The 26065-nt window shown below is 33.7% G+C and overlaps 2 protein-coding genes across 2 annotated transcripts in view; one reads left to right on the forward strand and one right to left on the reverse strand.

The window, feature by feature from the left end:
- The window catches only part of LOC132719161 (synaptic vesicle 2-related protein-like), a gene marked incomplete at its 3' end in the record, with an annotated part of 39266 nt that extends 23926 nt beyond the window's left edge, over positions 1–15340 (reverse strand). Inside the window, 2 exon segments of the mRNA XM_060702906.1 lie at positions 7098–7709; positions 15180–15340. Of these exon segments, the coding sequence (XP_060558889.1) occupies positions 7098–7257 (160 nt within the window).
- A 2415-nt stretch (positions 15341–17755) lies between these two features.
- Positions 17756–25404, forward strand: LOC132719160 (nicotinate-nucleotide pyrophosphorylase [carboxylating]-like). The gene is made up of 3 exons (XM_060702905.1): positions 17756–18436; positions 24123–24254; positions 24792–25404. The coding sequence occupies exons 1-3, from the start codon at positions 17849–17851 to the stop codon at positions 25008–25010; spliced, it is 939 nt and encodes a 312-aa protein (XP_060558888.1). The 5' UTR covers positions 17756–17848; the 3' UTR covers positions 25011–25404.
- The last annotated feature ends 661 nt before the right edge of the window (positions 25405–26065 follow it).

A 26065-nucleotide genomic window follows, 5' to 3' on the forward strand; every position in this document is an offset into this window, starting at 1 on the left:
CTCTTAATAAAACCAAGAAATAAATGTAGTTTATTGATTCTCGAATCCTGTCAAACATCTTATATCAGAGTATTTCCTTGCGACACTTGATGCGGGGAATAAATCAGCTTCCATCAATTTAGAGGCGAGAGAAATTCTTCTATCTGACAAAACAGGGCCGCGTCTGATGACAAAATAATTCTAGACATTATGGTTATTGCTAACGACGGCTGTTCATATATAATTCAAGTCAATGGTTCTTAAATGACAATAGATTTTTGTAAATGATGTACAAAAGTCATGTTATTAGTTTGAAGTTGACGTAATTATCCCAAAACAGGCAAAATAAAATTAATCAAAAAGTAATCCAAATTCTTTTTAAAACCTTCAAAGTCCAAATATAGGACATCATGATGCCCCAACATTCCACTTGTTGCCAGGCTCAGAGGCTAAGATCCGACAACAATTTTGGCAGATGGACAGCCGGACAAAGGCAAATCTATATGCATTCTCCTATTAGGGGCATAAAGATTTCAATTATTTACCCGAACTTTAACCCCATAAGTTGGCTGTGTATTATAAACAGCAGGGATTTTTTTTTTGCTTATTTTATAGCGGATATTTGGCCATATTCCCAATTGAAAATAGTATATCATTTTCCCAATCAACAGCAAAAAATTCCCAATTGAAAGTTACAAAATAAAAATATTGAATAACAAATTCTAAAATCTTTGAAAATAAGGGGTTCTTCAATGTTATGGTGCTTAAGTGTTTGAAGATGCTATCCTAGACAGTGATTCTTTGCATTTATTTAACCACTGCAAAATTTAAGTCATGAATTTTTTCCCAATTTCAAGCAAAGCATCGCTGAAATTCCCAATTCCATGTGTATGGGTCATGTTCCCAAAATCCTGGAAAAAACCCTGCATAGTCATATCTTATTTTAAATTTCCATGTCGGCTTAGTTTTCTTAAATGGACTTGTCAAGCTGTCACTTTCAGTACAGTCCTTTATCAATTTTGAGGACATCACAATGAAATGCCACTTTAGGAACAGTCCATTATCAATTTTGGGGATATCACAATGAAATGCAACTTTAGGAACTGTCCATTACCAATTTGGGGATATCACAATGAAATGCCACTTTAGGAGCTGTCCATTATCAATTTTGGGGATATCACAATAAAATGCCACTGGAGGAACTGTCCAATATCAATTTTGGGGACATCACAATGAAATGCTACTTTAGGAACTGTCCATTTTCAATTTTGGGGATATCACAATGAAATGCCACTTTAGGAACTGTCCATTATCAATTTTGGGGATATCACCATGAAAATTTAAAGTCAGGAAGCCAACAGTATGGAGCCTGGTCAGTCTGACTGCATGGATGTGCAGGTCTTGTAGCAAAGGCTAATCACCTTTTGGTTCCTAAGCAACATAAAGTAGCAGGCAAAGATTGCGATTTACCTATTCTGCGAAGAATTAATGTTCTATTTGTAAACATAAGTTGTTATCACAAACTTTATCAATTTGAAAAGATATTAACAGAGATGAGAAATGTCAGTCACAAGGGTCTGGTGACACTGGATTGCTGTTCCCTGTGATAAACTCGTGAGTTTGAATCTTTCTGGGGGAGAAAAGATACAAATGTATTCTGGTTCAACTTGGAGGATGCTTTTAACCATCATGCCTTAAGTTTTATACACTATTAGGTGCGCACCCGAGATATTCCTCTATCAGTAAGACCGGAAATTGAAGTGCCTGTTATATTACAGTTATATCGAAAAAGGTTTTCATTTTTATCTGAGGCAAAAGATGTGCTGACTAATACAACTGATTTCGCCAAGGGTCAAAGAGGGTTATTTTAATCTACAAGATGAAAATACAACCGATTTTTGTTCGTTTGTTTTAAACGGTTTTACGTCACACCGACACAGCACAGATCATATGGCGAGGTTCCAACTTTACTGGTGGAGGAAGACCTTAGGTGCCCTTCTGTGCATTATTTAAGGCACGAACGGGCACCTGAGTAAAACCACCGACATTCCTAAGCTAGCTGGATAGCTTCCTCACATGAAGGAATCCAAAGTCCCTGTCAATTTGGAACCCACAGCAGTGTCGGGCAAGTGGTTTCAGATCGTATAGTGAGTGGACATCTTATACTGTCAAAGCTTATTTTTACTTTTGGTTTATGTCTTTCATTTAATTCTTGGTCTCAATACAAAACCTCACAGAATTCCATTAAATAACATTTGTGTGCCTTTTGTCGATCTTTCAGTCTACATTAAAGAGATTTAAATTTCTTAAAGCTTAGAGTTTGTTTTTATAACCTGTAAAGTAAAAATATTTCAGAAAGTTATCTTTAAAGTATTTCAAACAATAAAGTAAAGAATCCAGCCTCAAACAAATTAAGTAAACCAAAATATCCTGGCTAATTAAATATTTCTAAAATACTTATATCTACATATATCTACATGTACATTAATTTAGTAATAGAAAGAGCATTAAAACATGAGGCTATCTGATTTGCATAGCTCCTGAGTTATGCCCCCTAGTATAGATCAGAGTGTATGCAAAAATAAACACACGTTCCCAGTTGTCACCATATGAAACCCCTGGAAAAAGTTACCAATGAACGATAATCTGAATGCGACATCTCTATTGTAATTCCTTATTCTGTTCAGTGTTGTCACAAAAGTAAACCCCAGAAAAAATAAGCCAATCAATGGGCATGCTCTGAAGTGTGGGTAACTAATACCTGCACTCTAGTTAATGAACTGTGCATGTATGTGTATACGATTTAACTCTGACACATTTTCAAAAGTGTCTAAGGTCCTCAAACTATGATACAATACATATCTGTAGTCTATTCTATATATGAGCCGCGTCTTGACAAAACCAACAAAATGGGTTTGCGACCAGCAAGGATCCAGACCAGCCTGCCAATCCGCGCAGTCTGATCAGGATCCATGCTATTCGCTATCAGTTTCTCTACTTGTTATACGGTTTGTAAGCGAACAGCATGGATCCTGATCAGACTGAGCGGATGCGCAGGCTGGTCTAGATCCATGCTGGTTGCAAATGCATTATGTTGGTTTTGTCATGGCGCGGCTCATATATAAGTGATTCTGTCAATACTTGAACAGTTGTCCGTAGTGAATCACCAAGTACACTTGATGAAATGAATAAAAGAAACATATTGCTAGAAGAGACAGCTGTTTTAGGACCTAATCTAATTTGTATATTCTCTAAATACTTGTACACTTTGTATGATTTTTGTGTCGCCTCTAGGGAGTAGTGGCGACATATAGGGATCACTTCTCCGTCGTCTGTCTGTACGTCTGTCTGTCTGTCCGTCCGTCCGTCCGTCACAAAACTTGTCCGGACTACTCCTCATAAACTACTGGTGCAATTTCATCCAAACTTTACAGGAATGATCAGTACCAAGTCTAGTTGTGCATATTGTCAGCATTTTCCGGTTCAATGATTTTTGTCAGAGTTATGGCCCTTTAATAATTTTTAATTTTAAAGTTTGTCCGGACTACTTCTCTTATACCACTAATGCAATTTCAATGAAACTTTACAGGATTGATCTGTAGCTCAAGTCCTTGCGCATATTGCACGGGTTTTCCGGTTGAATGATTTTTGGCCGAGTTATGGCCCTTTGACAAAAAGGTTTCTTTTTCTGTGTGTTGCCAGATACACAAAAGCTTGTCCGGACTACTCCTCATAAACTACTGGTGCAATTTCATCCAAACTTTACAGGAATGATCAGTTTCAAGTCTAGTTGTGCATATTGTCAGCATTTTCCGGTTCAATGATTTTTGTTTGAGTTATGGCCCTTTAATAATTTTTATTTTTAAAGTTTGTCCGGACTACTTCTCTTATACCACTAATGCAATTTCAATGAAACTTTACAGGATTGATCTGTAGCTCAAGTCCTTGCGCATATTGCACGGGTTTTCCGGTTGAATGATTTTTGGCCGAGTTATGGCCCTTTGATAAAAATGTGTTTTTTTCTGTGTGTTGCCAGATACACAAAAGTTTGTCCGGACTACTCCTCATAAACTACTGGTGCAATTTTATCCAAACTTTACAGGAATGATCAGTACCAAGTCTAGTTGTGCACTGTCCGTCTGTCTGTCCGTCTGTCACAAAATTTGTCCAAACATGAAATTGGCCATCATGAGGCGACACATGTGATTACTGATCGCTCTTGTTTATTATAAAAACCATTCAACAGATTATAGAAATTACGTATAACATGTACATTGTATGATTGTACAACATCGTACATGTTTGTGAAATTGAGAGAAATCAAAACATTGATTTTACCAGCTGAAAATACAATGTAATGAAGCGATAAACAACAGTTTAAATTAAACCTTTAATCTCTGTATCACTTAGCCATTAACATGCTAAAATAACTTAAATGTACTCATCTATCTTTCAATATGGGCAAAACCATTCATGTATGATTTTTAAGGAATTTTCTCTGTATCACTAACTGACGTAGCCATTACCATGCAAAATATCTTAAATGTTCTAATCCATCTTTCAATATGGAACAAACGTTATACCATTCTTGATTTTCGGGAAATTTTCAAAAATGTACTGACAGAAAAAGTCACTGAAAAGTGAACAGTGCAGACTACAAATTGACACCACATTACAGATGTGCCTACTCGGGTCCGTCTGCACTGATCACATGGGTAGAATTAGTTGCCATCAGCAAATTTAACATTTCCGAGAATCAAAATACTTAATTAGAACTGAATTTGATATTGGTCACACTGCACTGAAGCACTTTGGTTTGACTGCTTAATAGAAGTATTTTGGTAAGATTGCATGTTTAGACACTTTGGTCAGACTCAGTCAAAGTAGTTTGGTTAGACTGGAAGAAAGTAGTTTTGTGCAGATTTTAATGGTGGAGTAATTTTGTTACATTATATAGAAAGAATTTGTGAATATTGGAAGGAAGAAATTTGGTCACACCAGATGAAAGCAGTTTGATTTTCTTGAATGGACACATTTTGCTCAGGTGTTACTGATTTAAAGTAGTTTGGTCTCATTTTATACAGTATTGGTCATGGCAGCACAGGTCATATGGCGACTTTCACAGATTACTGGTAGTGGAACCACCAGACATTCAGTAAGCTAGACTAAAATTAAGGCAACATCTTTTTTAAAAAGACTACCTATTATATAATGAGGTTAATAAAGGTTATCATATTTTACTGATCTTCTTTTTTTTTTATAGCATGTTTACATATTGTGTATATATAGTCAAACCTGTGATCAAAGGCCACACAAGGGAGAGGCAAGTCACTGCTTTTATAGACAGCAAGGTCTTTATTTGGAGATTACTAATTAAGGGTTATCAAAAAGAAGACTTTATCTGCAGAGTTATATTTATTCAGAGGTGGACTTTAACCCTTTCCCCCATGAGCATATTGTGGAAAATGGCCGTTTTCACTGAAAAGCCTCCTGTTACAAGTTCAAACTGCTATGAAACTATGAAAAATGCTTCAATACTAATCAAACTTGGCACAAATGTTGACTGGACCATTGCCTTTGTAACGACATGCTCAGTCTTAAATTTCCTGTTACCATGGCAACGAGGGGGCATCTCAAAATTGCCCAAAATCACTATTTTGCCTCGATTTTTTCAATCAAAATTGATTTCAAAGTGCTGCAACTTCTCAAGGGATTGAGATAGAGTCAAAGGCTTTTCAGCGTTGGTTACACGTTACATTATGATCGACCTGGGGTCATTTTTAGCCTCTCACAAGTCCAAAATTTTCTTGGCGATGAGGGGGACTCCGCCCCCCCTTCAAACCCCCCTAACAGAAGGGGGCACATCCCCCTTCTGGCAACCCCCTGATGTATCTTTTGGATGGGGGGCGGCGCCGAAAAAGTGCTCAATTTTTTTAGCAACATTTCTCAAACGAAAACATGTGTTTGGGGCCCAAATAGGACATTTTTTCACTCTTTGAGGCCTAAAAAGGGGGGGGGGGTCGAATGTGCGTTGTTTCGCGTATATATGGGGTAAAGGGTTAAATAGTTCATGTTAACTTTTATTAACTTACCATGCCTACAGACTATGAATGTCCCTTATGTATATAACTGGGATCAATAATCATGATTGGTGTAAGAGTAAACAATACTATCAGATATAATTGATATTCATAGGAAAGAAACTGATCGGTTGCAAAAGATAAGGAATTTAGATGGGAAATAACACATAGGTTTCATTTCCTGTGTACATGTACATGTGACAAATATATTAGTCAATATAAACCACTGGAATAATTGTTATAACACAGCACCAACAATTGTGACCCAAGTTACCCAACCCCTGGGGAAGGGTGCCCGGCATTAGGAAGGAAATTACCAGCAGAATTTTTCACCATGGTGCATAACTCTATGATCTGGTAGTTTGAGTCAGTCGTAATCAGTTGATAACTAATCTGATACATATATTCATTTACCAATCACAACCTCACTTGATTTTTAAAAATTTTAAATTACCTTAATTTTACCACTTAAAAATACCATTTAGTTCAACCCAGAGCTACATGTATTCTCAAACAGGTGAGAAAAACTATGGTAGTAGGTACAAATATCATAACATATGCAATGTATTTCATCAATTGTCTCTTGATGTTTGTTTTTCTGGTATTTGTACCAATTTCAACACATTTTATGTCATAATTACCTCTGCAGTTAATTGGTCCACCTATAATCAGCTTTCCTGGATAACTAACCAGTAATCAACAAATTTTCTTCAGGTGAATGTGTCAGAATGACTATTTTACTAATCCATCATGATTTTTGAAATCGGCGGCAAAAAGCAATTAACCATTAGTGTCAATGTCTGAGAAATTTGGCATGCCCTTGCTCCAGCCACCCACCCTTTTTACAAATTCAATGCTCTCCCTATTGAGTTAACTAAGATACCTTATTTATATATTGTTTTTGACAAACTGATAAGTGTATAGATTAAATATATATTATATTATTTCATATTTAGAAAAACATGTTACCATGACTTTCTCTAACTCATGAACACTGTTTGCATGTGGAAAAAAATAAAGATACTATAAAATATTTACCTTCGGCAGGCTCTGCTTGAGGTGCTGACACGGCTGGTTCTGGGTTTGACTCCCCGATACCGGCATACTGTCTCATGGTTGGTTCCGTTATGTCCATCTCAACCCTGTCCAAATCCTCGTAACTCTCAGATTTACGAAACTTTGCAATCCGAGAAAACATCTTCAAATCCTGTCCACTATTTACCCTATTTACCTCAACTTAATATTGACATTAATTCAAGCAAAATGGTACTTTCCGCAGTAAAACAAAATCTCCTCTGAAATCTTCCACCATATGTGCCTTCATTTGTATGTTAAACAAACGATTGCTTTTAAAAAAGCAGTACAATACCCTGATTAGAATCAATTATCAAGCAACTTGTTATGTCTGTTATGTGAAATATGTCCTACTATTAAACCAATATTATCAATCAAACATCTCTAATAACCCATCGAAAAGTTCATTGCTAGCACGAATTGGCCCCATAGTTTTTCCAATACATGTACATGATGACTGCAGTTCTCTGGTCATATATTGAATGCTGAATTACACTTCGCTATGAAAGAAACCTCCGTCTAATACAACGTGTTATAGACATATCTCTGTCACTCATCCAGTAAGATCCGGTATTCCTGTAAAAGAAAAGACAGAAATTCTAAGGTTTTTTACCATTAACAGTAACTCTGCATCAGACATTTCATTTAAATTCTTATTCATTCTGCAATTTTCTCAATCCCTAGGGCTTCCGGTATTTAGCTTTCAAGTTGAATAATTTAAGTGACTTAACCCAGCCGTTTATTCTATATTTTCACAATAGATGTTATCCGGAATTCAGCAAATGTGGGTTTTTTCAAGCTTATTCCCTGGAACAAACAAATTTTTTACAGTTAGAGCTCATGGTGCACTATTGGTCACAATAGATTTGTCAACCTACAGCGCTAATTTTTGGAGCTGTAATCATTGAAGTTTGTTTGTACCCCCAGATTAGCTCCGAAAAACCTTAAATATTTTTAATTTTTAAATATCAAAATCAGCGCTATTTTCTCAAAGTGATCAGCATATAATGCTTTAAATCCATCATTACAACTGTAGTACAGTATGCTATAGGTTACGGATCTGAAGCAACTGCATAGAAAAAGTGTATTTAGAGGTCTGAAAGTTGGGTGTCATATTAGTGCAGTAAATTATTAACTAAGAAGAATTAGGCATTTCCTAGCTTGCATACAAACCAGACCAGATTGTTATAATCTACTGTGTCAGTTATTGGAATCAATAATCAGGGTAACAGAACACTGAGATGAATAAATTGGGACAAGTAATATTTAAAGCTACCTGTGGTAGAACTTTTTTAAAAACGATAATCTAGTCTAACACAACAGTCAGCTATTCTAATACAACAAATAGCTATTCAATTTCTAACATAACAGTAAACTTAATGTTCACTGTTCTAAAACAAAACTTAACACATGCCTTTGTAAAATCCATGACCCGCAAAACACTTTAATCACCAGGTCATTCCTCCCTTGCTATTCTTACAATGATGTTACCTATTCTCTTGTACAATAGTTAGCTATTCTATCACAAACAATCAACCAGAAATGACTATCAAAATCAATACATACAAATAAAAGGTCGCCTCAAGCCACAAACTTTATCATTTTCTCATCATATAAACTTTTTACAGTAAGCTATATCTTTATACATAATATACTTTTTACTGAAACAATTTGTTCACAGCATGAAAGTGGTGTTTTTCTCTTCAATCATAAATGGGAAAAGGCCTTAGCCATTTGATTTTGGAAAAAATTATCACCAGAATTGCTGGCTTTAAGTTATAGTACATGTACAAAACTGACATTAGTTGAATTTTTGGAAAAACTTCATGATTTCAAAGAAAATTCCTACTGGGCAAGAAACCTTTTATTAGTGTCATTTATATACTGGTAAGGTGAAAAAACTCTAACATGTCAACAGAGATTTCTTTTGTTTTTGTTTGACAAAGGCTTTTTTCCCAATCAACAAATTTTTGAATAATCCTACAATGACATTTTAAATTCCCAACAGTTGTCAAGATTACCCAAAACCACAGCAAATAGCTCTATTTTATAGCATATTATGACTATTATGAAAAATACCATTATGGACAAATTAATCTATCATATGAAATCAAAATATTTTTTATAAGTTTTTAAAGGAACTAAGTTGTTTTTTTTAATTTGTGTACCAAATGTCAAAATGTTATAATGTAGGTCTCAACCAATGAGTCGAGTGTAAAATTTCAAGTTATTAAATACTTAGCATGTCAGAATAACACTTTAAATTTTGCTTAACAATCTGAAAATGATTAGATGATTTTATTGCTTTTCACTCAGTCAGTTGCACAAAACAAAATGATTTTAAATCTAAATTTGAGTATATCACTTTAATACTATTTACGTATTTTTATGTACCCTAGTTAATCTATTCTATGCAATAATTTCAAAATTTATGTTTTTAGTACTTGAACGTCAGTGGAGCTTCATTCAAATCTTTTCAATATTTTTAAGGTTGCAATGAAAAAGAAATCCATTTCAAAAGGCATGTGTTAACTAAAAGGTATTAACTAGAACTGGTCCTGGTGCATACAATGTAGGCCTACTGCTTTGTCAACAGGATATACAATAAAGATTCATGTTGATACATTACACAGATTTAAAGATATTCTCAAGACTTCAAATAATACTTTTTCCAGTTATGTTCCTAACAAAAATTAATTTTTTTTTTTTTTTTAACACTGTCTAATAGACATCTGTATCACTGTTGATCCATTTTAATTCATGTACCAGCTTTATTTATAGCATAAATATTTGTTTCTACATGTTATCATAGTTTTGCCACTAAACGCCATAACGTTTTTCGCGCGTTTAACGCGTGTTCCGTTATGACGTCGCTTCAGGTAATTTTATTATGTTTTGCACTGATGAAGGCATATAGCCGAAACGTTTGCAATTAAATCAAATTAATAAATGTTCGTGTTTGTGTGGCTTGTCTGATTATTTTAACAAAAATTAAGTAATTGTATAATTAGACACTGCAAGAACTCTAAAAATCAATTATGCTAAAAGGGAATTAAGTAACAGAAAGAGCATGGAAACAAGAGGCTATCTGATTTGTACGAGAGGGCGTAGCCAAAGAGTATAAATCAGATTGCCGAGTGTTTTAATGTTCTTTTTTTGTTATATCATAGTCAAACAATAAAACACGTTCCCTGTTGTCACAATATGAATCCCCAGAAAAAAAGTAACCAATGAACAAGCATCTGAATATAATATTTCAATCGCTTTCCCTTTTTCTGCCCTCACAATAAGTTAAACCCCAGCAAAAAAAAGCCAATCAATGGGCATGCTCTGGAGTGCTGATAACTAATACCTGCACTCCAGTTAACCTTTTCCCTTATATAAGCGTGTTTCGACGGCTTTTTGCCCCCCCCCCCTTTTTGAGGCCTCAAACAGTGAAAAAATGCCCTATTTAGGCCCCAAACACTGTCTTTTGTTTGAGAAATGTTGTTAAAAAAAGTGACAATTTTTTCGGCGCCGTCCCCCATCCAAATATTACATCAGGGGGTTGCCAGAAGGGGGATGTGCCCCCTTCTGTTTGGGGGGTTTGAAGGGGGGCGGAGTCCCCCTCATCGCCAAGAAAATTTTGGACTAGTGAGAGGCTTAAAATGACCCCAGGTCGATCATAAGGTAACGTGTAACCAACGCTGAAAAGCCTTTGACTCTATCTCAATCCCTTGAGAAGTTGCAGCACTTTGAAATAAATTTTGATGGAACAAATCGAGGCAAAAAAGTGATTTTTGGCAATTTTGAGATGTCCCCTCGTTGCCATGGTAACAGGAAATTTAAGACTGAGCATAACGTTACAAAGGCAATGGTCCAGTCAACATTTGTGCCAAGTTTGATTAGTATTGAAGCATTTTTCATAGTTTCATAGCAGTTTGAACTTGTAACAGGAGGCTTTTCAGTGAAAATGGCCATTTTTCACAATATGCTCATGGGGGAAAGGGTTAACTGAAAAAATATAAATGTTACAAAACAACCATTTTTTACCAAAATTAGGTAAAAGACCATATGTTAACATGGAAAAACAAGATTTTGGGTGATTCCAAGGTTTTTCGTCATTTTTTGTTAACCTTTTCCCTTATATAAGCGTGTTTCGACGGCTTTTTGCCCCCCCCCCCTTTTTGAGGCCTCAAACAGTGAAAAAATGCCCTATTTAGGCCCCAAACACTGTCTTTTGTTTGAGAAATGTTGTTAAAAAAAGTGACAATTTTTTCGGCGCCGTCCCCCATCCAAATATTACATCAGGGGGTTGCCAGAAGGGGATGTGCCCCCTTCTGTTTGGGGGTTTGAAGGGGGCGGAGTCCCCCTCATCGCCAAGAAAAATTTTGGACTAGTGAGAGGCTTAAAATGACCCCAGGTCGATCATAAGGTAACGTGTAACCAACGCTGAAAAGCCTTTGACTCTATCTCAATCCCTTGAGAAGTTGCAGCACTTTGAAATAAATTTTGATGGAACAAATCGAGGCAAAAAAGTGATTTTGGCAATTTTGAGATGTCCCCTCGTTGCCATGGTAACAGGAAATTTAAGACTGAGCATAACGTTACAAAGGCAATGGTCCAGTCAACATTTGTGCCAAGTTTGATTAGTATTGAAGCATTTTTCATAGTTTCATAGCAGTTTGAACTTGTAACAGGAGGCTTTTCAGTGAAAATGGCCATTTTTCACAATATGCTCATGGGGGAAAGGGTTAACTAAAAAAATTATAAATGTTACAAAACAACAATTTTTCACCAAAATTAGGTAAAAGACCACATGTTAACATGGAAAAACTAGATTTTGGGTGATTCCAAGGTTTTTCATCATTTTTTGTTAACCTTTTCCCTTATATAAGCGTGTTTCGACGGCTTTTTGCCCCCCCCCCCTTTTTGAGGCCTCAAACAGTGAAAAAATGCCCTATTTAGGCCCCAAACACTGTCTTTTGTTTGAGAAATGTTGTTAAAAAAAGTGACAATTTTTTCGGCGCCGTCCCCCATCCAAATATTACATCAGGGGGTTGCCAGAAGGGGGATGTGCCCCCTTCTGTTTGGGGGTTTGAAGGGGGCGGAGTCCCCCTCATCGCCAAGAAAATTTTGGACTAGTGAGAGGCTTAAAAATGACCCCAGGTCGATCATAAGGTAACGTGTAACCAACGCTGAAAAGCCTTTGACTCTATCTCAATCCCTTGAGAAGTTGCAGCACTTTGAAATAAATTTTGATGGAACAAATCGAGGCAAAAAAGTGATTTTTGGCAATTTTGAGATGTCCCCTCGTTGCCATGGTAACAGGAAATTTAAGACTGAGCATAACGTTACAAAGGCAATGGTCCAGTCAACATTTGTGCCAAGTTTGATTAGTATTGAAGCATTTTTCATAGTTTCATAGCAGTTTGAACTTGTAACAGGAGGCTTTTCAGTGAAAATGGCCATTTTTCACAATATGCTCATGGGGGAAAGGGTTAATGCACTGGATATAATGTATATCATGAAAAAATCAACAAAGGGCCATAATTCTGTTAAATTTGGTCGCAGCGAAAAATTCCTTCCTTTACTACATCTACACATTAAGGTTGTTCATCCCTGTAAGTTTAAACAAAATCTGCCATCCGGTTTAAGAGGAGTTGCGTTCACAAAATTTCTACATAGTATCTAGTGAAAAAATCAACAAAGGGCCATAATTCTGTTAAATTTGGCCGCAGCAAAAATTTCTTCCTATACTGCCATCTACACATTAAGGTTGTTCATCCCTGTAAGTTTAAGCAAAATCTGCCATCCGGTTTAAGAGGAGTTGCGTTCACAAAATTTCTACATAGTATCTAGTGAAAAAATCAACAAAGGGCCATAATTCTGTTAAATTTGGTCACAGCGAAAATTCCTTCCTTTACTGCCATTTACACATTAAGGTTGTCCATCCCTGTAAGTTTAAGCAAAATCTGCCATCCGGTTTAAGAGGAGTTGCGTTCACAAGATTTCGGGATGTATGGATGGACGGACGGACAATTGCAACGCTATATGCTCCCACATTGTGGGGGCATAAAAATAAGAAAGTATATGAACAAGAATCCATACATGTGACAAATGAAATGGGCCAAATCTGGATTTTCAGCTGGATTTTGAGGCTCAAAACTGGATTTTTTTATCGACTTGAATTTCAATGCGTGTTTGGCACATTTGGTTCAAAGAATCTATATTACCCTCAATATCCTTTAATGATTATACTTTTTATGATTTTTTTTGTTGATCAATATTAATTTATTTCACCAAAAAAATAAATAAATAGATAAATAAATAAGTGTAGTCATACAGGCTCTTTCTAAAACAGTGACACTTTCACATTTCATTATTTTCAGTTTGAAGAATTATATTTCTTTTCAGTCTTTCAATAATTAAACACAAGCTATTTGAAAATGTGCAACAACTATTCATGAACATAAGACTATGACAGTTAAATAACGTAACATAAGTAGAAGACTCAAAATAAATGCAAGAATCATTCCGTTAATTAAATCCACATTTTTGCCTCGATGATTGTGTAATTCCTAAACAAAACAAAAAATTACCCACTCACTAAAAATAGGTTAATTAGACATCTTAAACAGGTTTTGAATGATCCCCTTTAAATAATTCTGCTCACCTTTTATCTTTATCAGTGCGGCACTAATCAAAGAAAATCAAAGGTTGAGCCGAATTCATACACGTAAATTTACAGGGTAGTGTAGTGTTGATGACGTAGCGTGTAATACCTAAAAAGAGGTCAATTGACTGACACACGACACGTGATAAGTTAAGCACGTGAGAATAACTTTGGGTATTGGAACTGTTTATTACGTCACCTTGCTGTCAATTAGGGACTCAACATTTAATCCGCTATAATTTAGGATATGGACAGATAACAATCAATGCCCGGAGGCACGGTTTACATTTTAGATACAGGTGCTGTGTTTGATTTTTTTTATGTTGATTTTTTTTTAAATATCGGGAATTCAAGTTGTAATATCGGGAATCGGGATCAGTGTTGAAATATCGGGATTTTTTTAAATCCCACCGGGATGTCACATGTATGAGAATCAGTTTGGTATAAATTTAAAATATGTCCCCAACATGACTTGTCATACCAATTTACAGTCCTGAAATCAAGAACAAATGTTAATAGTCACAATATTTTGTTTGTTCTTATCTGAAAAAATGTATGCTGGCATGTCATTCATTTATAATACTTGCTGTCTGATGAATATGAAAAACTTAAAAGTAATAGCTTATTTGCCATTAAAGACATTTGAACAGTTTCCTGGGATAGTGTAGTTTTAAATATTATATATTTTCAAAGACAAAGTATGATTACATAAACTATTGCAGAGAATTTTCTTAAACTTTGCATAACTACAGACAATGGTAACTGAAACACACTGATAAAAAAATAGATCTCACCAGCCTGTTTGTAGATCTAGTTATCTGCCCTGAAGGTAAAATATTTGGTTATTTTTTATCCTTTTCATGAGCAGACAACTCAAAATCATATCAAAATAAAAAATATCTTTTTACTTGCCCAACAAAAAACAAAACAAGCATTTGTGTTTAGTATTTTGGCTAACAATTTGGCTTGTAAAAGGTTCCTACAGATAGCCACTGTAACATTTTGAGTTTGTATGGAAGTTCTGTATCTAAAAGGGGAATCAGAATATTCTCCCTGGGCCTTATCATTTCCTCCCCTAATATATCTCCCCCCTTATTGTTCATGCCCTATTTGCGTTATTGCAAATTATAAATCGAATAATTGCACACTATTCCACAACTTCTTTAATATATATTTTCAAAAAATTGACATGTTATTTATTAGGCCTACTAAAGTCAATTAAAATTATAATTCCATGTTTTCATTTTCATGACATGTGACATCAACTTACTTGTCCATTATTCAACGGTTAGATATATTTGTACAATTTTATCCAGATTGGTGTGTCCGGATTCTATGACATATTTGATAAATTTATGCATATCATTAACATAATCGATATCAAAGTATACCTTTCAAAATGAATTTTGCCTTGAAGTGTGATACGTGAAAATAAAATTTCTCTCGAATAAAACAGCAAGTTCCTCAAAAATGTCCTGTAACTTCCTTCCTATTTACCGACAAATCTGTCAAAAATTTGACAGGTACGCGACCACTAAATATTATTGTTCAATAGACCCTATAAACTTTTTTTTAAAATGACAAATGAATGATAACGTTTAAAATTCTTATACAGTAGGCCTAACAGATTTTCACCCGTACAAGATTATATTTTAATGTGCAGTATTTATCAATATTATATAATAAAATATTTATAAATATAATTTTCAAAATAATATTGAAACTAATTAAATATAATAAAATTAATTATTAATTAATAATAAATTAAATAAGAAATTAATTATTAAAAATGAAATGAATTATTTCCTCTAGAAATATTGTAAAAGACTGATGAAACCCAAAGTATTGAATGAGTGTATGAGCCTCTGGCGAGCATATATAATATTATTTTATTCAACGACTTCAATAAATTCAGTAATGAACTTAAACACGAATTTAATATTTTATTTATCACATACCAAAATAAAGACCGTTTAAAGTGAAAAAAAAGTATTTTTTTCATTTACGCGCGCATTTTCATTTTGTTTGTACTGGGACATACGATATCCCAGGTTTGTACATGTTTATTACATATTTTGCAGTAGATTACTGAATTATAACGGTTAATTATATTCTGATAATTTCACAGTAATGATTACCAAATATACTTTCACAGTAGCCGAACTATATTTAGCGTAAAAATAAAATAATTATCATTAATGAATGTTTTTTTTTCCAGCGGAAATGTAGTCAAACATAATAAAAAATGTACGTGATAACTGTAGTTCGTAAATATTTACGAACGTTGTGCTGAAAAACATCTAAAATCAAAAAATAATCATGGAATTATATTTTGCTTCAACATTGTGACGTCATTATTTGATGGCGTCATGAAGATAAGAGCATGAAGTTTCGCGGCAAAAATCAGTAAAATGGTGTAAAAATCGTTAAAAAATCATGAAATAAACAGAAAATTTGTTTGTTTTACATGTAAGATCGAAAAATATTTCACTCGTGAACCCCAGCTATTATATTTTCACTCGTGGCTACGCCACTCGTGGAAAATATTGCATCTGGTGTTCACTCGGTGAAATATTTTTCGATCTTACACTGAAACAAACAAATATCATCTAAATATTTTTAACGCAAATGACGTCACGTCAAAATATATGCACGGCCTTTTACGGAGTCACAAAGTCGGCACGGGTATGTAATAAAACAATGTATCTTGATCCATGGCATGCATTTGAAGAATGAACGAACAGGTGTATAAAATTGAATTGTATATACAAGTCACAAACGGGACCAATGACCAAGTGACTAAACATCTTGATTCAAAAAGATGGTCCCTCCGAAGCAATAATAGCAACACAATAACATGAAATTTGAAGATTCGGTTTGATTGAGTTTGTATATATATAGAGGATAATCATGATAATGAAAAAGTGCAACATACCTCTGCTGCTTGAGTGGTTCGTACAGTGTTGGAATCTATCTATCTTCCGTTAATGTCAAACCCCTCGCGGGGACGTAGATATGTCTGCGCATCAAATATCGCAAGAAAGTTAAAAAGAGTTGTTTAAAAGAGGATAAAAGAATATTAAATCAATGGTCCCGAAGGACAAAAATATATAACAACATAATTTAAGGTGTCTCCACAAGAAGTTTATTTGGGGGCGTAGTTTTTTTTCAAATACCCTAGCTGTCCAAACCCAGCGATATAGATCTATAGTTCTATGCATATCCGAGAAAGGTATCCCTTAATATATGTATATACCGAGAAAATTTTGAAATCTGAGGTTGAAAATGAATCCCCAACTTTCTAATGCTTTTATCGCAGTTATCCGTGTATAAAGTATTGCTTTGTATCTAGGTATTGTGATAGTTTTATGCCAAACAACAGTGAGGATAATGTGTTTTATTGCGTGTAAAGGCGTTTCCTATTTATCTACTTTTCCAATCAAGTGCGCGCACGTGCATTTACAAATGCGTGTCATGCCAACGCGCGCGCCTGATCACATAATTATTTAATGATACACGTGAAATAATTGCACACAGATTAACCGGTCCCACACTGTGTTGTGACTTTATCACATGCATGGTGATGTTTACCTAGGTATTGTATTTTATACTGTACACAATCATATTCTACACTAGGTTCATAAATACGAGCAGTGCAGTACTAATTTTTATTTATAGGATAACAGATTTAAATAAATTGTTTAAATAAACTGTTCACAAAGAGTGCGACCTAATTATTATCGACTGAGCCAAATTGCAATATAGTATACATTTATATGGCATTGCCAACAAGCTTGCCAAAATGAATATAAATAGAAAGGTAATTCCAGGAGCTAGCCCCTTTTAAAGCTCCAAAAATAAATTTTACTATTTCTTCCATTGAATGGCTTTTTTTAAAAACAAAGGTTATAAAGGGAGATAATCATTTACACCATAACAAACTGCACTAAGTATTTCGTTCACAAAAAATCGTTAAACTTAAAAGGTTAATAAGTGGAACGAAAATGATTGACAGTTTGAGTGGCGGATAGAATACCGTTTGAATTTGCGATTAGCAAGGATGACATCTAATAAAGATGATTTAGTATTAAATGGCATTCATAATCCAAACATAAGTCATGTGTTACACCCGCTGACAATTCGTCATTTAGCCAGAGAATGGTTAAAAGAAGACACTCCAAATTTTGACTATGGTGGATTTGTTGTTGGTGAAAAGGAAGAAACGGCTGTTTTATTGATGAAGAGTGCTGGAGTACTAGCTGGCAGACCATTTTTTGACGCTATATTTAAAGAACTTGATTGTACTGTTATGTGGGAAAATGTACTTGAAGGATCTTTCAATGAGCCAATCAAAACTGTAGCAACAGTTTCAGGAAAAGTTCGTCAGATTTTGTTAGGGGAAAGAGTGGCTTTGAATATTATAACTAGAGCCAGTGGTATAGCCTCAGCTGCACACAGGCTACGTAAAATGGTTCAGAAGTTAGGCTGGACTGGTCAAGTTGCAGGAACTCGTAAGACTACTCCAGGATTTAGACTTGTAGAAAAGTATGCACTTTTAGTGGGTGGTGTATCGACACATAGATATGACCTGTCATCAATGATTATGTTAAAAGACAATCATATATGGACAGCAGGAAGTATAACACAGGTAATAGATACATTCTAAGTGTATGAGCCACGCCATGGCAAAACTGACATAGTGCGTTTGCGACCAGCATGGATCCAGACCAGTCAGTGCATCCACGCAGTCTTATCAGGATCCATGCTGTTTGCTTACAAACCATATTACAAGTAAAGAAACTGATAGCAAACATCATGGATCCTGATCAGACTGCCTGTATGCGCAGGCTGGTCTGGATCCATGCTGGTTGCTAATGCATTGTGTTGGTTTTGTCATGGCGCGGCTCATATGTATCATCGGGCATATGAATTAATTCCCACTAGAAATTTAAATTTTCTCATACCCCAGTCTCGTACCCAATAATATTATCTTCAAATTCTTTCTTTCCTAGAGCTATCTGCTACTGGAATAGCCTCCCAGGTCATATCCTATTTAGTCGCATCCTTAATATTTTCTCAGAAAGGTTGCGCTGTACTATGATTTTTTAATATAAATACATGTAACTGCACTAGAATCTGTCCGTCTGTCTGTCTGTCTGTCTGTCCGTCCGTCACAAAACTTGTCCGGACTACCCCTCATAAACTACTGGTGCAATTTCATCCAAACTTTACAGGAATGATCAGTATCAAGTCTAGTTGTGCATATTGTCAGCATTTTCCGGTTCAATGATTTTTGTCAGAGTTATGGCCCTTTAATAATTTTTAATTTTAAAGTTTGTCCGGACTACTTCTCTTATACCACTAATGCAATTTCAATGAAACTTTACAGGATTGATCTGTAGCTCAAGTCCTTGCGCATATTGCACGGGTTTTCCGGTTGAATGATTTTTGGCTGAGTTATGGCCCTTTTATAAAAAGGTGTTTTTTTCTGTGTGTTGCCAGATACGCAAAAGCTTGTCCGGACTACTCCTCATATGCTACTGGTGCAATTTTATCCAAACTTTACATGATTGATCAGTACCAAGTCTAGTTGTGCACTGTCCGTCTGTCTGTCCGTCTGTCACAAAATTTGTCCCAACATGAAATTGGCCATTATGAGGCGACACATGTGATTACTGATCACTCTTGTATCTTTTAACTAATGGACCTATGTTTTATAATATTTTAAAACCAGTCATAATCTACATTGATTGTCCGAGAATATCAAGTAGAGTGTACTAAATTTGACCCTGTCATTAAGTCAACGCCATTTCTTTAAAATTTTATGTCCAAATGTCACAGTAATTGATAGATGTCTTAAGAAAGCTAACACTTGTGTATCTTTTAAGATATCAGTGTAAATTTTTAAGTATCTGCAAAATTTCTTCTTTAAAAAATGATCTCATTGGGTCCAACAGACTATTTTAAATAAACATAATACATGGTAGGTTAAATTTGATTTCTTGAAAAGAAAATGGCCACATTTATCTTTGCATTTACAGAATCCACATATCTTGAGATCTAATATAAACTAGTAAATCTACAAATGTATTATGTGTCATTGAATTTTATCATGCCATTATACCATGTGAGGGTGTTTAAGCAATGGGTTACACCTAAGTTTGCAAAAATTGATATAAATAAATGATCAGATCAGATAAAGAAGTATTTGTTACTATCATCATGATTATAGGTCACTTCAAATTTAGTATGTTGTATTTCATTATTTTGTGATATTCAGATTTTAGATTGATGTTCAAGCAAAATTAACAGTTTTTTACTACCATGTATTGTTACATTTTGTGTACAGTGAAACCTCTAAAGAGTGACCCCTGTATAGCAATAACCTCTAAAAAACTATTAAGAAGTCACAATATATTCAACTTCCATGTAGCAAAACCTCTCAACAAAACCCAAAAGCAATGTCTCCCAAAGAGTGTTGCTTTGTAAAGGTTGGACTGTACCTTTTTTTAATATCATTAAATATGTGCGTTTTAATTTTGAAAAGTTCTAGATCTAAAAATATATGACATTGAACTGAGACAGAAAGAAATCAAAATAGCGAAAAAAGTGTCTTTTTTCAAGAATCAAAAGCATGGTTTCATGCATTATTTAATTTAAGGTAGATTATTATGCAATGAGGTTTCTACATGTACTAGTGCTACAAATGTATCATTTTGTTTTTTTTATGGAGATATTTAAGTTAGCAATTTGTAACTGAGAATTATAGGTGGCAATTTGCCATGAAGAGGTTGGCAATTTGTTGGAGGGGGGGGGGCAGTTTGTTTATAGCAGTTGGCAACTTGTTTTAGGAGAAGTTGACAAGTTGCCATGTAGAAGTTGGAAATTTGTGGAAGGAATTGGCAATTTATTGGGGGAAAGTAGGCAGTTTGCAATGAAGAAGTTGCCAAATTCTTTGGGGAGAAGTTTGCAATTTGTCCCCTTGGTAATTTGTTTTGAGAAGTTGGCAGTTTACGCAGATGAAGTTGGCAATTTGTTGTGTGAAGTTAGCAATTTGTTGACAGAAAACAAAAATTTGTCAGGGGACAAGATGGAAACTTAATGAGGAAGAAGTTGGCAATTTGTTAGGGAAAAGTTTGCAATTTGCCACAGATAAGTTTGCAATTTGCCATGCAGAAGTTGGCAATTTGTGGGAGGAGTTGGCAATTTGTTAGGAGAAGTTGGCAGTTTAGTGGAAAAGTTCAATGTTGGGGAGGAGGGGGGGGGGAGAAGTTGATAATTTGTTGGAAGGAGATGGCAATTTGTTTGGGGAGAAGTTGGCAATTTGTTGGGTGATTATTATTAAGCAATTGGTTGAGTGGGCAAGCTTTTGGGGGAGGAGAAATTGGCAATTTATTAGAGGAGAAGGTGGCAATTTGCCAGGGGACAAGTTGGCAATTTGTTGGGACAGGAAGTTGGCAATTTGTTGAGGGGAAGTTGTTAGGTCTTCAATGTGAAGTTGACAGTTTGTTAGAGAATTGGCAATTGGTTGGGGACAAGTTAGCTATTTTTATAATTTTAATGTCTTGTTATAAAAATCATCTGGAAAAAGGCATACAAAATTTTAAGAAAGAGAAATATTCATTAAGTTAGTAGCAGGTTTAGAAGTGTGTATTAAAATGCAAGTCAGTATGTTATTCAAATGATATAAATACTTTTAATGATAGATATTTTAATATATTCAAAAGTATATAAACATTTTTCTCTAAGTAAAATGATGTATCTTATTCAGCTATTTAACAAAAAGAGCTTATAAATCTTATTTCTAAAGCTCACATTAACTAGATCAGAAAGTTTCTTACATTTTGTTATATATTAAAGGAGCATACCTCAAAATCTGTGTTATTTTTTCTTCTTTTTTTTTAAAACTTAAAGGTATACATATGCTCATCTTTGAGTAAAATACTTTTTATCATAGAAAAATATTGAAAACTAGGAAATTTTCACTAAATACATGACTGTATAATATTATCTAATTTTAATAAAAGGAAATACAAACTTTGTATGGGAAGCTTGTTACATTTCCTATAATGGGTTAAGTAAAGACGGTCCTCTCTTTAAAAAAAAAAAGATTATTAATGACTATATATTTATAGTGTGTCCACCTATAGTGTGTAGAGTTTAAAACATAACCAATTGTCTTTGTGTGAAGTCAAAACATGTTTATTATATATTTAAAAAGAGACTGATTAGCAATCAAGAATATTTTTAAGTTTAAAATATTAGCATAGTATATGTTTAAAAAAAAATCTTATTACACAAAAAAAAAAATTCTAATGAATTAAAATTGTTACGAAATGTACAGATTAGGACTGGTGGTTTAACTAAATAGACTCTGCCAGATGTTTTTTTAATATGAAGGGCCTGGGAATATTTTTTCAAGACTAATGTGTTCCATTAAAATTTTGATGTAGGTCTGGATTGATAAGTTTTTCATGTGCAAAATTTTAGATCATTCTCTCACTCTATTTTCCCAGAATAATTATTTTTATTGCATACAAAATGACCAAAAATGAAGTGTTGCAAAGATTTTTACTCAAATGGGGCTTATAATCTTGCAAAACAAAAAAAAACCCCTGAGTATATTTCTTAATCATCTTTTGCAGATTTTTCCATTTTAAGTGCAATATTTGATCTATGCAAGATTTTCAAAGTTTGTTTTTAGTTGTTTTTTTTTTACCTCAATGGAGCTTCTTTTTTTACCATTTTAGTAACAGGTAAAACTCTTAGTGATGAAACTTGTAAATTATCTCATATTTTGTGTCATACATTTAAAGTTTTACCTTGATAGTGAAACTTAAATTTTAAATTATTTATAAATTATTCTTGATTTTTAAATTTTTTGTTTAACTCATCATGAGACGGTCCCCTTTAAAACATTTTATTGATCTATACAGAAATTTCAGATATTTAGCATTCATTTCATGGAGGTCAAATTTATATTGATCTGTAGTAATAAATTGAAAATCTTTAATCTCTTAAGAAATAATGTCAATTTGCTATCCAGAATATTTTATCATATCTTATTACCAATATTAAAGATAAGTCGTCCTAAGATTAAATGGTTTACAATTTTTTACATTTATCTGTTATTTATGATAGTTTTTTTTGTGTCTAATTTATGCTTAAATATTTTATATCTGATCAAGGGTAATTCATTTATTTATGCTGAAAAAAAAAGTATGACATTAAATTTTGTATTGAGCATGCAATGAAGAATTTTGAGACTTAAAATTGATTTAAGAAAATCATTATAATTTTGAGAAAGCAATTCTAGTTTAAACTTTAAAATTAAGGGAAGACAGTTACTTGAGCCTGAAAAAATTCATAGAGGGACACCCAATTAACTACCTCCACCATTAAACCTGGAAAATGAATCACCTTATGATTTAAATTTAATTAAATCCCTGTACAAAGGGCATGTATATTAAATAATGTGTTTAGCCTATACATAATTTTACTAACAACTATGATTTTCATAAATTCCATAGAGTCAGTTTCAGGCAAATGGTGAAACTTTTAACTGTTACTTACTATTACATGTATTATGGGCCTTACATCTTTAAGTATGCATTGATACTGTTTTGAATACATGTATTGGTATAATTAAATGAAATGTGGTTTTGCTACGGATATAGAACTTGAGTTGCTTTGAACTTGAAAACTTTCTTATTAAAGCTGCTTGCCACCTCTGGTGAGCCAAAATATTTCAAGCAAATAAAACTTGAAAAAAATAAGAAAGGTTTTGGTAAAGATTCAATCAGTAATTTACATGCTTTGTGCAATAAAAACTTGTTTTGCAATATTTATCACCAAATTCTTTTGTGTGACTAACCCAGTAGGGGCTATTTTTGCATATTTTGACTTCTTTTTGGTAATTCACATGTTATTTCACTTCTTCAATATATTTTCAAAATTCTTGTGAAATGATTACCATGAATCTGAAGGCGTGCAGCTTTAATTGTTTACATGTGAAGTGGACAAAGAAAGCAATTTAAACATTGCAATTGGTACTTAAAATGTGTTAATTACTTTCTTTGTTCACTTTGAAATATTTTGCTTTTAAAATATATTTTCAAAATTTTCATGAAAATTAGCATGAATCTGGAGGCATGCTGCTTTAATTGTTTACATGTTGTATACAATCAATGTCATGTGTCCGGTGCAAAAATTTCGATAGTGTAAAAGTTCTACAATAACACTAAATTTATCTTTATCATGACTGTAGTATGTCTAGCATTTTGTTTTCACTGTTTGGCAGTTTGTTTTCACAGTTCTTTCTTAAAAATTTTCAGGCAGTGAAAGATGCCCACGTTGTTGGAGGGTTTTCAACAAAGATAGAGGTTGAATGCCGCAGTATAGAGGATGCGGAGGAGGCTGCCAGTGCTGGTTGCGATGTCATCATGCTCGATAATTTCTCTCCTGAGGTAAATAATGCATGTGGCCTTTTGAAACGTTCAACAGGGCCAGCTTTTATTGAAACAATGAATTATTTTTATCACATACCCGTGCTACTTTTGCAAGAAATGGTATTGCATGTCTGTGCATATGTTTTGACTTGACATTATTTGCGTTATGCAAACACAGTGTATAAACAAATAAATAGTAGCATTATACTATAGGCGTGTCAATGAAAAATGATTCTTTTTCACTTTAAACAGTTTTATTTTGGGTAATTATGATGAATAGAATATTATATTCATGCAAGTTCATTACTAAATTTATTGAACTCCTTGTATTAAATAATATGATGCTCACATAGGCTCGCATAATGTAACTTTATTCAACTCGTTCAATAAATTTAGTATTGAACTTACAATCATTCAATATTTTCTATATCTGCATTGATATTTAAGTTAATTGATATTGTGTATAAAATGTTAGATGATTATTTCTGTGAATTTTACAAGTATCTGGGTAACCTTTATGTAACAATTATTTATGTTTAATGTTATTTCTTTAAGGCTATACCAAAGGCAGCTGCTATGTTAAAAGAGAAGTTTCCTAAGCTTATAGTAGAGGTTAGCGGTGGAATAACCGAGGACAACATTGCGCAATATTGTGATAAGAATGTGGACATAATATCACTGAGTCGGTTAACACAAGGCTACGATACTCTAGACTTCTCACTTAAAGTGAGAAAAGAAGGAATTGACCCAAGAAATCTGCCCGTGAAATTGTGATGAAATATAATGAAGTTGAATTATGATAATGTTAAGAATAACTTAGAAGAACAAAATTTTACAGAAAATTTTTACAGAAAATTTTGTCTATGCTACATGTACATGATTTTAACTCACATGACTACAAAGTGCTTAAAGATGATAGCAAAATCCCCATCTTAAAGATACATTTTTGTCCATGATACCTAATCTTTCAGATTTGTCATCCAGCATATACATGTCTATATTTCTCCACTTCAGCGGAGTTCTTGTTTAAAAATTTTCTTTGAAACCACTATGCCTAGACCTTAGCTTGTTCAGATTTGGAAATAGTGTGTAGACCACTTCAAAAGCTATATGTCATGCCTTAACAGTAACAAACCCCCATCCCCACCCACAAGGTATTTTGACAAAAACATTTTGTCTCAGAAAATTATAATGTTCAGATTTGTAATATTATCTTGTGGTCTTCTACAAGCAAGTGGCAAATTAACTTTATGAAAGTAGCAGTCATTTTGTTATAAATATTACTTCTTGATTTTTTTCTAACAATTCAATTGATATGTACGTATTTAATAGAGCCTCTGAATTGCTATCTCTAGGGATTTTTTTTTTGGTATAAAATAAGTGTTTGAATATTGACGTTCTCATTTTCTCTCTTATAGGAAAGGGATTTGTTAATCCAAAATTGACTTGTGAATAAGAGGAATACTGGATATGGTTGGGTTGATTATTAGAGATGCAATATATTTTAATTCAATATTACAAGATATTATATACATGTAGATTACTTTGTATATTAATTACTGTTTATTTGTTGAAAAGTAGGATAGTGTTATAAAATTGTTTAACCATGAAAAGCAGAAACAAATAATTTGAAGGTTTGTAGTTTAACAAATGAATATTCACACATCAGATGAAACTTTAAATGTATTCTGCTAAATATGGCAGACTTTACCATTCTGATCACCAAACTTATACCTTAACTAATGGAGTTTTAGAGAGATTTTTCTTATTTTAAGAAATTGTAATGGTAATTTATGTCATTCTTTAAATCTCAATGTCTTAAGTGCTAT

This window comes from Ruditapes philippinarum, unplaced genomic scaffold (genome assembly GCF_026571515.1).
Source record: "Ruditapes philippinarum isolate M1 unplaced genomic scaffold, ASM2657151v2 ctg3909_1_1_1_1, whole genome shotgun sequence".
Classification (NCBI taxonomy): Eukaryota; Metazoa; Mollusca; class Bivalvia; order Venerida; family Veneridae; genus Ruditapes; species Ruditapes philippinarum.